At 35.2% G+C, this 15692-nt stretch overlaps 2 protein-coding genes across 8 annotated transcripts in view; one reads left to right on the top strand and one right to left on the bottom strand.

Annotated features, from left to right (window-relative positions):
• Nucleotides 1–165: 165 nt before the first annotated feature.
• Nucleotides 166–2693, top strand: LOC147874573 (uncharacterized). 6 transcript variants are annotated; one of them, XM_087343904.1, is made up of 2 exons: nucleotides 166–427; nucleotides 1895–2693. In XM_087343904.1, exon 2 carries the CDS (start codon nucleotides 1955–1957, stop codon nucleotides 2630–2632), a length of 678 nt encoding a protein of 225 aa, XP_087200030.1. In that variant the 5' UTR covers nucleotides 166–427; nucleotides 1895–1954; the 3' UTR covers nucleotides 2633–2693. The 6 variants fall into 6 exon arrangements, with proteins under 6 accessions (XP_087200030.1, XP_087200027.1, XP_087200031.1 ...); XM_087343901.1 differs by lacking the exon at nucleotides 166–427 and adding an exon at nucleotides 576–694; XM_087343905.1 differs by lacking the exon at nucleotides 166–427 and adding an exon at nucleotides 590–690.
• Nucleotides 2694–4001: 1308 nt separating this feature from the next.
• Nucleotides 4002–15692, bottom strand: part of sl (small wing phospholipase C gamma 1) — a 33702-nt gene continuing 22011 nt past the window's right edge. For both annotated transcript variants that reach the window (XM_087343895.1, XM_087343896.1), the window contains exons 21-23: nucleotides 15086–15225; nucleotides 13009–13116; nucleotides 4002–12161 (exon numbers count right to left, since the gene is read on the bottom strand). In XM_087343895.1, coding sequence (XP_087200021.1) covers nucleotides 12090–12161; nucleotides 13009–13116; nucleotides 15086–15225 — 320 coding nt within the window. In that variant the 3' untranslated portion in view covers nucleotides 4002–12089. The remainder of the gene's footprint in view (nucleotides 12162–13008; nucleotides 13117–15085; nucleotides 15226–15692) is intronic.

Below are 15692 nucleotides of genomic sequence, written 5' to 3'. Positions count from 1 at the left end.
GTAGAGGCGCTTCCGTCGAAATGGCGCACGTTCCTTGGTTGTGAAGGGGTGGTAATACTTTTTCCCACCCCAAACGTTTTTAGAAAAAAATCTCACATTTCGCAGAAAGTCAATTGTTCTAACATTTAATTTTCTTTTCATTTTTAATTCCGATTCGCTGCTCATTTTTTCCACTTAAAGGCTGAGAACTATTTGTAAGATGTTTTCAGAAACCCCGCAGATGGGTCCACAAAGCATGTAGCTACTTCAGAACTGCAAAGCCTTCGGTTTGACTACTACTACTTCAAGATATGACATCTTAATAAACCAAATCAATTTTCGGGCGACCAGGCTTTGGATATAATGTCGGACATGTTCTGAAACTGGAACTTGAAGGGCTTTGACGTAAAAGTGCTGCTATATAACACGTTGTTCTTCGGGAGTGATGGTGAGAACACGTGATCATTAGTACTGTAAAACTTCGTTTGATATGCACAACCAGAAAGCTGTACTACATGGTAGTAGTTCAAATGTTCAATGCGGAATGAATGTGTTCAGAATGTTTACGCTGACAGAGTAACTCTCTCTATTTATATCACAGATTATAATCATGCCAAAGAGATATTTTGCCTTGAATGCTCGTGTTCACATGACCATATCGCGGATTGAGTGTAATCCATGGTACAGCAGGGCCTGTGTGGACCCATGCATGTTGGTAAACAACTTAATCAGTGTTTCTGCCTGACTTAGGACTCAGCGCCGTGAAAACCTGAAATCCAATATATATTTTCTTCTTGACCATTAGCTTACCTCGAGTTGAACTGTGTGAACCAATAATGTGTGTCCTGTAACCATTAGTTGAGGTTATGTAAACTAATTTGTGTTTTGTAGTACCTTTTTGATCTCTTATGAGAGGAAACTGATTCTTTATCATCAAGTATCGAAAATTAGAATATAGTCTTCTGCCTTTATGATAGCGACTGCAAATGGGAATCATGCTTACAGGAAGGTATCTTTCAAAACCTACGAACAGTGCGTGTTGTTGCGTTCTGTAGTCTGGCAGAAGTTTTACGACGTTACAGAGATGCTTACTGCCTCCATCAAACACTTACCAATATAGTAACTGTAATGTTAATCCTAATGGGCGTCCTTATTTCATGATCTTTCACAATTTTAAGAAACCTGAGTGTTATAAACAATAACAGGCCAATAGGGCGGTGATGGCAATTATCATACTTGCAGCTTTGAGAACCAGAAATCTCACAATAACAAAATTACCGGGATTAGATTTTTGGGGTCTCACACAATGCATATTCGGTATTTATATTGGTTGTTATCGATCTGTGGAAACGATGCAAGGGTTTTTGAGAATGGATGCCAACCATGGAATTGGTGGGACCACGAATTTACACATAGCGTTGCAGTGAAGTTCGTTTTTGGGATAGCTGTAATCGTCCAGAATTTTAAATATTAATGAAAATTACACTGAAGGTGTTAGATTTTAAGAAGTTTAAATTTAGTTGCTTTCCTCAGTACATAACCTAACACTTTTCCGACACAAAAGTACACGTTACAGATAAACCAAGGTAATAGTCACATTTTTTTTTTGGATTAGCTGTCAGTTAATATAAAGCGTGGATATTTCCGATGCATTTGTAATTTATAATCACTCTTAAACGTTGATGTTTACGAGCATATTATTTTATGCAGTGGTCAGACACAACCATCATTGTTTTTTTTTATTAGTTTCTACTTACAGCAATTATGTAAATAATTGACAGCATCTAGCATAATTTGAATGCTATCATAGCAGACAGTGATAGAGAAATATGAGCACAACTGCAGTTTGTAATACTTATATATAATTTGAAATAATACTGGTTTCTAAGCATGTGCCATGTTTGTTTACATGCAGGTCCTGTTAAGAACTCAGCTGTATCTATAGGAGTTTGGCTTTCCTATCACTATAGGAGACATGATGTATGCATATTCACTGAAGAGGGTCTTCTGCATTATCACAGTGCCAAGATTGGTCACGTATCAATGTGGTACATTAACTGGATGTCCAGTCACCCTCCATCCAACATGCAGGCATTTCAGTCGAATTCAGTTTACTCAAAAGACAGAAGCAAGGCTGAAATCCATTGATAAAATACCTAATGAGTATACATTAATATATAGAGCACCAATGACCTCATATATGACTATGGCACAAATAACTTCAAGCATCAGTATTTTATCATTGGGTGTTGTTGGTGCATATAAGTATCTTTTAAACACCACAATTAATTTTCCTTTGACATTTGGGATGAGTGAATTCAATGAAATTAAAGTTGATGTTGAGCTGTTTATAATGGTCAGTGCTTTTATACTGTTCAATGTTGGTGTCTTTGCTATAACATTGAAGTATCCACTCAGGATATACCATCATGAAGGAACTAGTTCATATATTGGCGTTATGAAAGGATTATTACCTTTCAACACCTATCACAAAAGTTTCTGTGCAGGTGAAGTTAGAAGGCATATTTCATTCATACATTCATTGCTACCGTGGAGAAATGCTTTGTTCAAGGTAGGAAAGAAAACCACGTTCATCATGGAAAACTACTTTCGAACACCATCTGATTTCAATATCATGCTGAATGAAGTGTAATTTCTTATTTCTGTAATGTAAAAACACTTTGTAATTCTGTTCATTAAACTTGTCACATTCATGTTGCAAACTTCTTAATCAATCTAACTTAAGTTTCTATTTCAGATGTGGGAAATTATCCTGTAGATTAGTTTTACTCAAGCCAACAACACAACTGTGATAAAGAGTTGCAAGAATAAATGACTAATATAATACACTTTTTAGGATACTCATTTGTATGAGAGAACCCAAGTTACATTTTCATATGAAATATTTCCCAAAGATCTGTTTAATATTACCTAACCTCTCCTCAGTCATCTTTCACAGAGGTTTAATATAAAAACTCTGTAAAATGTATTTAAAACATTTCAAAAATCAAACTCATGGAATCCTAGCAGATGAGCAAAAGATTTCTAAATGGCAGATCCTGTATAGATCTTCAAAACAAATACAGTCTCCTCTATCTATACCACCATCCTTGCATTGCACACATGAAGATCCTATATGTATGATGTGAAGCTTTAATGGTGACTAAGTATAATGAAGTACCCTGAGAACGAGGACCGAGAAACAGCATCTTCTCCATTCAGCCGCCCGACATGGCTGGTAGCCCGAGAAAAATTCATTATCCCATATGTAATTTCAAACGATCCCCTGGTAAAATATCACCACTGCTAGACAACATCTGTAGCAATACAAATGTATTGTTAAGAATTTTAATAACTTTCAATAGAGCGCTGTACAATTTTGTTTCCAAATTATTTGGAATATTCAGTTGTAAAAAATAAGGCGTTAATAAAATGTTCTCAGGTAAAAAAAAAACCCACCTAGTGACACAGAAGGATTTGAGTTGTTACATGGGATCAGTAATGTAAATGGTAGCATTCCAAATCCAAGGAGTTATTGTAAATGAATGTTCTACAGGAACGGGCATTGATAAGATGTCCAAGAATTTGTGTTTCCATCTCCTTCTGGGATGATTTGTTTCTTTGCCATTGGGGTTTTGTTATGATGGAGAAAATGTTAATTCTAGTGAACCTAGACAAGAAAGAAAATATGATATTGCATATATCAGGAGCTGACTTTATGTGAATCTCTAATGAAAGTAGGAAATCAGATTTTGCAGAATGGACTCCGCGCAGACAAAATGTGGCAACGATATGGACATGTGGAAAGAATGAAAGAACAGAGATGGTTAATGCAACTAATTCACTGGCTATTAACTGAAAAAATGTAGACGAGGGAATGAGAAAAGGAATTTATGAAGGAATAAGGAAATTTAACTGCAAAATAAACTATAGAGCAGTGATGCTCACAGAAAGTGAGGGACCTTTGGTTCAATGCCTGGAAAAGGTTATATTTACTCGTGGAAAATAATATAGCACGACAGTAGGGTTTCATAATACATTATAATTTTTCAAACATTTGTCCACAACTTCAATATTCAATAAATATAAAGACAAGGGAAGACTGAAGAAAATATTTGTGTAAATTGACAGTTAATAAAATACCAGTTGTTCTTATAGCACTATCCCCACGGATCAAAACCTGGCCTTTACAATTTATCTTGACACTGGGTGGCACAGAAAGAAATACACCTGGTATGAAATGTCACTCTAGAGATCTGAACATTTTATATAATAACTAAATAAATTGTAAATTTCTACATGACAGCAGAGATGTTTTATAACTATCTTTCATTTTAAAATGGTATCCTCCACACTACATTTCTTTACTGTTACATGAAATAACAGCAATGCCTTATTTTCCAGGCAGCACAACAGATCGTAGAAAACGCGGTAAAAATTGGAATGTCAGTCCTCTTAAATGTGCAGTTATGCTGTTGACAAGAATAACTGCTTACAGTCTCTGGCTACTTTTGTTCTGAACATTGAAAATAAATACTGCCACCATTTGCTACTTCATTACAAAAATTCTGGGTTTTATTATGACAATTATAAAAAATATCATGGAACCGTGTGAGCAAGTGAAGGCATTTATATTCTGAAGACTGTCTAAAAATATTAAGTGCAGTATATGATAAATTTAATTCAGCTTGCCGATCCATCATATCTCTAAAATAATTCAGTCATATCAGCATATATTTCCAGTAAAATGTAATGTTTCAATATGGAATGACAATTTTTATTAAGTTATAACTCTGTTTGCAAACAAGTTACCAGAATATAAATTTTTTATAAAATATGTTTGGCCAAATTAACTATGTATAAAATGTTCATATCCATACTCATTATGGTGACAACAGGATGTCTTTTTCTGGACCACTTGATATAATTCCCTCATCTCTTTGAATAGCATTGCTGACATCTATACAATAAAGATTTATGATAAAGGATGATTTTTTTATATCTGTTATTCAAAACTCAAATAAAACAAAACAAATAAGTACAAAACAATTTTCTAGATGTGTAATACATAAATGCAATAACTGAAATGCACGGCTGCTACATGAAACAAGGTTACGGATAAGTTGTGCGCGCTACATTCTTTACATTGTAACAGTAACATAAGATTACACAACAATAAAAACATTAAATACCACAGCTGAGCGAAGAATCTTTGGACACAGATCCGCAACTATAATATATCCGACACATATCAGATAATAAATGCTGTCAATGATTATAAAATAATACCTGCATACATCTAAACTGCAGTAACAAACATTGGGATGCACCCAAAAATACTCTTTATCAAATGCTTTTAGAGAGAGTGCAGATTTAGAAAAAATTGACTTCATCCTCAAGGATGTATTTGTATTTCTCCAAGAGATATGTACAAATTCTACAGAGGCTCATAAAATCTAATAAAGAACCTACATTAAAATATTCACAGTAAACCTTGCACAGAGAAGACTTCTGTTCATTTAACAATATGTCTACAGCGTTTTGTCATGGTCTTGCAGACTGGCATGACCCCTGCTCACTTGACGAGGCAGAGGAATCCATTTATGAGATGGTAGCACTCATGAAGATTTTAGAATTCTGACGGGATGGTTAGAATGAGCGACAATTGCTGTGGACTCTGACCCACTAAAAGGACTTGGTATTCTCCATATATCTGAAGTCTAGGCTTTGATTTGTGCACAGAAAAATTTGCACCATATCAAACCTGAGTAATAGTTCCAACACCAGGATTCCTCACTAAATATATTTTGAGATCTATATTCTAGGAGGCGCATAGTGAAATGATTCACTACGGCTCCAGAAACGGGGGGAGGAGGGGGGGGGGGGGCACTGATCAGATCCATTTCAAGGGCATAACAATTTTGGAATGGACTTGAACCACAGCTCGGGTCCACTTGCTGACAGTCTTTAAAAAAATAATAAAAAGTAAATAAAACCAACTCGCTGACATACTCCCAGCAGTCTGAGGTTGTTTCGGGTCAGTGATGATGCCTACTTTCATGACCATTTAATAAGATACTTAACAATGCTGTATCAATTGCTGAGGTTACACTCTGACAAATGAGGTGTACATATTATAATGTATAATGAACTGGTAAGGATGCGAGAGGCAGCATCTATTTGAAGTGACTAAGGAAAACCACAAAACCCTCTTGTCAACACATTCAAGATTATAATTTTGTACCACCGTAGTACAGGTCAAAACATATTAGTGCTAAGCTAACCTGATTAGACAGCTGTGAAGTTTAATGATACTGATTGAAGCTCATGATATTGGAATGCGTTTAAAACCAGACATTTCACAAACAATTTCTAAATTCAACAACATTGCTATACACCAGAAGCTATTACATTAATCTGACACGAGTCAGATTAACACATGTAAATGGCTGTATGGAATGGAAATATTAATATTAATTCACGAAAGACATCTTAGGAAAATATACAAAGCAATTTATGTAAGCTGTGTATTGGGGGGGGGAATCACTAAGAATACCTAACCTCTATGTAACAGTTTGGTTCCCACTTGCAGTGGTTTATATATTGGCCATATTAGTTTTATAATTTACATTATTATGAAAGACTTCATAAATGCTACTCCAGAATTCTAATTAGTGCAACTTAAACTGAAATTCATGAGTCCAAATCACTGCTGCCAGGATAAAGGGATACAGTCCAAAAATTGTAACTAATATGATAGCTGCTCTTGGGTCACTGTTTAACTTTTACTTTAGGTGCATGTCTAAATTATATAAGAATATTCACACAAATACACACACAAGGTTTCCATTTCTTTAATTTTTATACTGGTATGGGCAAAATAAACAAACTATTTCAGTATGCCAAGTGGATGAGCACAAACAAAGGACCCCAAGACTTCATAACCTCCAAATTCATATTAAAACCAAGGTGTACTGTGAGTATTATGACCCATAATTCATATTCCATATTTAAACACAGAGGAAATGAAAAGCAGGAATAATTACTGTATGAATTAAACATGCAAAGTTTTTTAATGAGCAAATATTTTTAAACTTTTCTTCTCTGGAACAAGAACTGAGAGCACCAATAGAATAAGGCCACTACAGTGACATTCCAGCTTAGGAACATTAAAACACTGTCAGTTCACCTTTTGCATTCAGCAACAATTTCACCAAATACAATATAGATCAGAAGTATTATGAGATTAGAAAATATTTAAATATTCAATACAAACATCTACATCACACTAATATAATTTAAAATACAATTCTTTACTTACAAGTGATAACTTTAAAATGGGTTTTTTCATATCAGTAGTTAACATAGGGATAGACAAACCATGAACAAGACATGAACTTGACAAATGTGACGCAGGAAACTTAACACTTCTCCTGCCAATGAACAATTTGAGCTGATGAAGCCGATCCTGTTGTATTGCCTTGAACCAGTCTGCCTGATGCTAGAGGCTAATTTTATATAACATGGAATTCATATACAAGTTAAGAGCTGCTACACTCATGCAAAATATTTTTTCAACATGCTTAGCTTGTATTTTCTGTTTTTATGGAATAGCTTTTGCACAGTAAAGAGCTCTAGGCTTGGCAATAAGAGTGTTAACTAAGGCAGTAAATTTGTACTGTGAACATCTTGTGGTCAAATTATGGTCTGTCCACTCCTCATCTAATGTTACTAAATGTTTCAAATCCTAAATACAGAAAAACAGCATCATACATGTCATACTATATACCACTATTTATATAACTGTCAGAAGTTAGCAATTCTCTATTTGTAGCTACCATTTTTCTTCAAGTCTTAAAATTTTTAATTTCATGTAGTCATTGGGTAAAGACAGTACTAGTGATCATCATTTTCTTATATCCGAGGCATATAAAATTCTAAAGTTGGACTATCAAGCATATCTTAAATTTACAGCAGTTTACGGAAGGCATCGATATTATTAATTTAGGATTCGTCAAGTTATATAAGTTTGTATGAAAGCTTTCTAATCTGGTGAATGTTTAAGAAATTCTTCTTTAAATTTTGTTTTATACTTTAAGATAAATTTCTTAATTCTCCCTACGTAAAATTTTGTAATTATTATTAAAGGAGATAGCAGATTATACAATATGAAAGACATGTAACACAGCAGCAGATAACAGTGGCTCCTGTTCTGTTAATTTCACCAACCAACATGTGAGTTAGCCTTCAGTTCCCCTGACCTGTTCTTGTAGTTACTATGTCAGTTCTTATGATACGATTACATAGAACTTATTAATGATCCTATGGTAGAGGTTATTTTATCTGCAAAACATAAGTACAGTCTACAGTAATAAATGTTCAGTAACTAATCATCTACTTTTAGATGTTCTGCACTGCTTCAAAATTCAATTTTACTAGTTGTATAATTACTGTAAACTGTCTTTGCTAGAAGGTATGAATCACAAAGAATTTACTTGAAGGCTTAAGTAGACACTAACAAGTGATTTATTAGGGCGATAATCTTTGGTCACCATTTGGATAAGAGACTTTAAGGTGATAGATACTTCATATTGGCTGTATTTTCTGAAAGGATTAAATCAATGGTATTTAACTTTTTCCTGCTGAGACTAATTTGGCTACCAACGGAACCTACTGACACTCAGTCTAAACCTAGAAGTAGATGGTAGGATAAGAATGTGTGGCTTAGAACAGGGTCCAATGACAGGCTCTTGTGAAGACTGTAGTGAAATTTCCAGGTACATAAGAGGTAGGGAAATTTTTGACAAGCTGAGCAACTATTAGATTTTCAAGACTCTGCCCCATGGAGCTTATTTAGTTAGATCGAAGCCTTTTAGTGAAACTGCCATTCATATGACACAACAAAGCCCTAAATTATGTAGCACACATTTTTTAGTAAAAAAAACTGAGATTAAGACAATAGATTGTTCTGTGATTGACGCCAAGTATTAGAAGAGAATTAATGAATAATATTGGTAGCAAGCGACTTCACATAAAAATTTCTGAAAATTCAGAGGACAACAGATTTTTGAACTGACACGTGAACTATCTTTAAAATTTTATGAAATTAATTTTTATTTTAATGCATAACTCATATATTTAATCTTAATGTTGAAATAAACACCAGTGCTGCAGTCTGAATATTTATGGTAAGTATAATCGGATACTCGCTGTTTTCAGCAGACAGCATAAAATACCAGCAGGATGAGACAGGTATTTTACATGTCCATAAAGAATATTTTATGATCAGAAAATTTCAATTAAATTTGTAATTTCTTCACCTTGCTGGTGTTTTTTTTCTTACTTTACACATGAACAAACAAAACTGTGTTCCAGCATCCTCTTTCGAAACAATGAGCAAGAACAGTAATTTTAACTTAATGACTGAAGTTAAAAAAAAAAGGTCTAAACCACACATTAACATCTGATAATGCTAATAATATCTTCAGTTGAAAACATTATTTTTCACTCTGTACATAACCCAGAAATATTCGCTTGTTTCAAATTAGCATTACCAACATCCATGTTTCATTCACTTCAACTGCACGAACATTAAGTTACGTTTGTTTCGTGAAACATCTGTACATTTACTTAACTTATGCATGTAGAAATACTTCCAGGAGACTAAAACTGATTTTGACATGGAAGGTCGGTGTCTTCCGGGTTGTTGTGCCATGTTATCTGGTAGAAGTTTACTGACGTTTCAGAGGTCCTTGCTACCCCCATCATCACATTTATGATGCAGCAATCCATAACGCAGTCACCTTCAGACTCACCACTATGAAAACCTCAAATCCTACTGATTTTAACACCAAAATCTGTAATGTCTGTCTACAAAAATAATTGCCTAGATCGTGAAGCACAAGTGCTTTGTGCATAAAGCAATTCTAACGCATAGTTTAAAATTACTGGCACACCATCAGTTCTTACAGTTTTGTATCATTACATTATAGATTCCTCTAACAGTTTCAAAGTTACTAGCAGGTGATAATGATTTTAGAACATCATTTAGCAAGACATAATGCATCATGGCCAATCATATTATCTGTCTGACAAACATAAGATATGATATGAAGTTTCTTGACGGGAAGTATAAGATTTCTTCAGTAATTCTGTTCTCTTATGAAATATTTACATCCTTTTTCATTAGTGGCCAACAGAAAATAGTTTTGTACAGACAAGTGTATCTCATTTAAACCTAAAATGCAATCTCCTGGGAACACACACGTAGAAATCAATTCATTGCAAAAGGTTAAAACTTCCCAAGTCAGGCCTTTAAGGATTCACATAAGTTACACATCAATTGCCTGCCAGTTTCTCTGTAAGCATCAGAAATCTACTTTAAAACTCAAAACTATATGGACATAATTAGTAAAATGGCTCATTCAGCGAAGAAATATGATAGTTTAGGTAAGAAAATGAGAGTTGGTATAGAATATGAGACCTACAGAAAAATAATTTCACTTTCAAGGTACTGAAAGAGTTTGACACAGAGGGTAGATTTCTATTCGAATCCCCATGGCAGTGACGGTGTTAGCAATAATAAACACTATAAAATAATATATCTTAAATAAAAAAAATACAAATAAAAACATATATTTATAACTAACCCCAGAAATAAAAATGATTATAGTTTTTTTTCAATGTTAAGCAGAAAATAGGGGTTTTAAGAGGTAAAAAAACATATGTAAAATGCATCTTTGAACTATGTCACTGACTAAAACAATACAATTAAATAGCATTTTAAAAATCAATATAAATTATGCAAAATATCTATGAGTCTGAGCTATGTCTCAGTAAGAGGAGAAGGGAAGATGGACAGGGGAAGGAGAGCCAAAAGGCTAAATGCACCATCACTTGGTGGTCTCACCTCCTACCTCATGCCTCAGCTGGTGTGTATTTGTAATGGTCGAGGAAGCTCGTAGCTTGTGATATCTTACAACTATACGCAAACTGTCACAGAACAAAACAGTAAAACTTCTGTTCATGTCACAGTTGGCAACTAAGTCATTTGCAGCCAGCTCTTCAGATCTTAACAATAACATCTGACAAGTTGCATTCTATCCTTTGCACAGACAGTACAAGGGCGGGCCCATGTGCAAACTCTGATTTCACATAAACGTGTTCTATGATAATCCTTAAAGTTCTTATGGCTGTTACGTTATGAATTACAGAATTATGTTGACATCTGAAATCATATATTTTCAACACCTCCTTTGTCATGCATGTTATCTCATCCCCACCTGCATAATTCATATTAAATCATACAATTCATAAGACGATGGTTTGTTATAAAGCATAAAAGGTCAGTAATACCCATGCAACGTTGAAGTTCACAGGCACAGACAACGCAACCACGTCTCACCGTAGACCAACAACGGAAACGTCAACTTAGGCCAGTGGACATAGAGCTACGTAGCTCAATTTAGATAATATACCAACTCTTATGCAATTAATGTCCAGTGTGGTATTACATATTTTATGTTTTTGTAAAGTGTGACCTTTTAGGCTTTATAACGAACCGTCGTCTTATGAATTGTATGATTTAATATGAATTTGTTTGCCACTGATGATGACCTCTTGAGGTCGAAACACGTTTGGCACTAAGTGTCTTTTCAAAGTATAAACAGTTATGTTTGTATGCATGATTTTATATATCAATACACTGCACGGTATGCAAGGTTTTAAGAATATAGATTGATAGGGCCAGCAGTAATATATTTTAATGTACTACTCAATATTCAAGGCAGAAACTGAGGGAAAAGGAACATCCAATTAAATCTGGACAGCCAGTCCTAGGATGTGAGCCATGGATCTTGAATATCAAGTCAAGTGCATGATTGCGGAATATAATCATTAATTGCAACCAAGGAGGTAACACGCTTATGGCACATTTTTTCAGGGCTTCAAAAATATGTTTCAAACTTTGTATCACATTCTAGCAAAGACAGACTATTTATACATACCTCTTTGCGCAGAAAATTACCTTCTTGCATATAGAATTTTACAACGTGAACCACAAACAGTTTAAGAGAGTACTCTTCATTGCTGGCTCTCTTCACAGACATTCATTAGCAGTCTTCAGTATTTCCTATGGGACTTCTAACTGACAGTGAACTTGTCTGTATTCCATTTGTCCCTTCCTGATGGATAAAGAGTTAGATAACATCAATAATTCTTGATCACAAGATTTCATACTGACATCTCCATCTGTCAACACAACAGCACACTTCAAATCTGTGTATATGTCTGTTCTTAACATGGGACATTTTTTTACATAAACCGTTAATAAAGCCACTCATTTACTACGATAATCTTATAAAAATGTATTCCTGTTACTAGTGTTCTATTACTTATTGACTTGGTACCACATAATGATAGCTTTATGCATTAAAGAGTTGCCAAGGAACAAAGATCAGTGGTCACAGACCATTTTGTACTATAAAACTGATTAATGTAATCTACCAGACAAACAAACTGAGAGTAATGGGTGAAAAATTGTATATTCAAAGTAAATAATGTCAAGAATGTGTATAAAGATGTAAACTGCGAACAATACAAATCCTATAAAAGTTTCAGAAATGACTACACCTTTCCACTTTCATATACGAATATCTCGTATACAATTCGCATCTGTCGCAAATTAATTTATAAAAAAACTGTAAATGCAGAGTGACAAATATATTCCAAAGCAATATCCATTTTATACATCCTACTGCGATTGTTAGCGAGTTATACAGAAGGTAGATATTCAGTCTTACACAATATACTTTATTCACAACCAAAGACGTTGCCCTCGTAATATCTGCGATTGTGAATAAAATATATTATATAAGATGGAATCTCCATTTTCTGTATAACATGACATTCTTAAGCATTTCATATAGAAGACCCAACAAAAATTCACACTTTAAAATTATATTTTTTTAATTCTACTTCTGAACATAATGTGTATGTGATACTACATAAGGATCATATACTAACACTCACCAATTGGTTTCTAATATTTATATGTACCAACAGAGATGCCAATTCTAGATCCTCGCTATATGCATTTTTTAGCGGAATGCTGCGATACCCACTTCGTAGAGTTGAGACCTAAATAAAAGTTTACATTAAAAATGTCTACTGTTTCACCTCCAGCACATAAATACTTGAATGGGAAAAGTTGTATGACATTCTGACATTTTGCCATCTACATTTTCAGTGCAGGAAATCCGTACACACATTTACAAAATAAGAGTTTTGTTTTGATGACCACTAATGGATGGATCTTATTTTAAACTGTTTTGTAGTCTGCCTTGCAGTTATGCAAAAATCCTCTGTGCATGAAAATAAGATGATACACAAAGCCACACCACTACACAACACTGAGGTGCCTAGGGCGGAGGTTATGTATAACTGCGACTTATTCTTATCCTTGGCACTAGATGGGGGATGAGTGGTCAGTCATGTCCCAGCTGCATTTTATCCCTGGGGAAAGGACCCCTAGTACCTACTAAATAGGAGACTAGGTGTGGGCTCCAGAGCCAGTCTGGATGCTGAGCCTATATAAAAATTTCTTTGCCCCCGCCAGGGATCAAACCCTGGTCATCCATTCCATAGCAAGACACGACACTGACTGAGCTAACCAGATTCAATTTAATTGAACAAACAGATAAATGAACTTAACATCATGTGCGTGTGAGGTTATTTTATTTATTTATTATTATTTAGTGTTCTGTCTGACGACAGGTCCATATGAACAGGATCCTTCCATCCTTTTCTCGGACTGGGACCTGTTCATATACGTTCTTGGCAGATGATCCAGAAGTGGTTTGCCATTGCCTTCTTCTGTGTGTGAATGGAGTAATTGTTGGCATGCCACGGAGAAACCGGGGAAGCCCCCGGAGGAAAACTCCGTGTTGCCTAGACCACGGCCTTGCCCAACACAAGTTATAAATTCGGGCACCGCCGGGAATCGAACCCGAGACCCCAGGATTACAAGGCCAGCGTTCTAACCGCTAGACCACCGTGGTTGTGTGTGAGGTATGTACCATAAATGAATGTTAGGAGGCAAAAGGGTACTTGCTGGATACACACTGGGTGACTGACGCCGAGTGTACATGGCAGTGGCCATAACAGCTCCAAAACTCTTCTGGCATTCCCTCTGAAGGGTAATGGTGGTTCTTTATCTAGAGGTAATTCAGCTGAAGCATAAAGTGACCACTCAAATTCATCTAGTAAAGAAAAAAACCTTAAACAGACCAGGCAGGACATTCATTAGAACACTCATGCAGGCTGGTCCTGTTCTCTGAAGAGGAAGTGTTTTCAACCAGATCTTTCTTTAATCCTTTCCTTGACAGTCTTTATCCAAGGGAACTGTTACTGCATTTCAAAAAACAGAATGTGAAGTGTAAACTATGAAGTCATTACACACAGAATGCTTGATAAGAAGATGAAAGAATATGCACATGTCAGTGGTAGATTGCTCTATGTGCCAAAAGAAATTAAAAAAAAAAATAATTTCCTGCTGGGAAGATGGGATATTTGTTTCATAACTTTATCAGATATAAAATACTTCTATTCTAAGTAAATATTAGAGCTACACACACGATGATATTACTTCACTATATGGCAAAACACTTGGTGTGGAATCCTGGCTTCCTTCGACACGTGTCAGAATAAAACGACTTTTCTCTATCGCTTCCTTTCACTGTTATCAGGTACAAAAAGTCTTACCAGGAAAACTAGGATAGAAGCTGTGCAAGGAAGAAGGCTTGAATGATATGCTGACACATTTTTTCCGCCTCAGTTTAAATCCAGATCATGTAAAAAATTTGCAAAATACGTGGCGGACTCAGTCCGACATCGGACCGGAACTCGGATATTTAAATGTCGGACTCAGTCCGACAGAGACCGCAAGGGGTTAATGGTATGATGCTAAAGCACAGGGATAATTTTGTTGTACATTTCTAGAAATTGGATGAGAGTGGACAGTTGAATTCCCAATAAATATCAACCAACTGCAGTCAAGACCTACCCTATTTCTCATACCATAACCCCTTCTCTGGAACTTAATACTTACAGCATATGTTGCCTGCCCTATGGAATTTGAATCACCAAACATGTCCTCGTCTTGGATGACAAACCTGAGCAGAGCGAAGTGGGGATTGATCACGTCAAACTCACAAATCTCATTCCACACTGGATTAAACCCATTGTCAGCTGCATAAATAAACAAACTTCATATACTTAACAATATGAAGAGTTTCACAATTTATACTATCCACCTTATTTATATTTATAAAGGATAAGATGGGTGTGACATGTAGCACACATAAGGGGAACAAGAAATACATACCATCTTCAAGGTGATAATCTTTAAGAGAACAGACCACATGTGAGATAAAGACCAAAGTGAGCAGAAAATATTATAATGATTGATCAAGGAATGTGATGTAATGATGTGAAGTAGAGTGAATTAGCTCCAGACAGAATCTTCCTGTTAAATTAAAACAGAATTTCTTGGGAGATCACTAATAACTGCTACGAAGAAAAATATCGTGAAGATCACAGGAGCTGTTAACACAAAGAAATTACAGAAAAATATAATATTATCTCCATCATCAGCCTTTAAGATGGAGACGGTATGTTCCTCTGAAACATTTATGTCTACCTACAAGTCCATATGG

Source organism: Zootermopsis nevadensis, unplaced genomic scaffold (genome assembly GCF_977971745.1).
Source record: "Zootermopsis nevadensis isolate Lab colony 2312 unplaced genomic scaffold, Znev_1.0 Znev_ptg000007l, whole genome shotgun sequence".
NCBI classification, from domain to species: domain Eukaryota; kingdom Metazoa; phylum Arthropoda; class Insecta; order Blattodea; family Termopsidae; genus Zootermopsis; species Zootermopsis nevadensis.
This window is presented reverse-complemented; position numbering and strand designations above follow the sequence as displayed.

Excerpts from the sequence above, each read along its gene's own strand:
- LOC147874573 (XM_087343904.1), top strand. The coding sequence starts at position 1,955 with ATGATGTATGCATATTCACTGAAGAGGGTCTTCTGCATTATCACAGTG.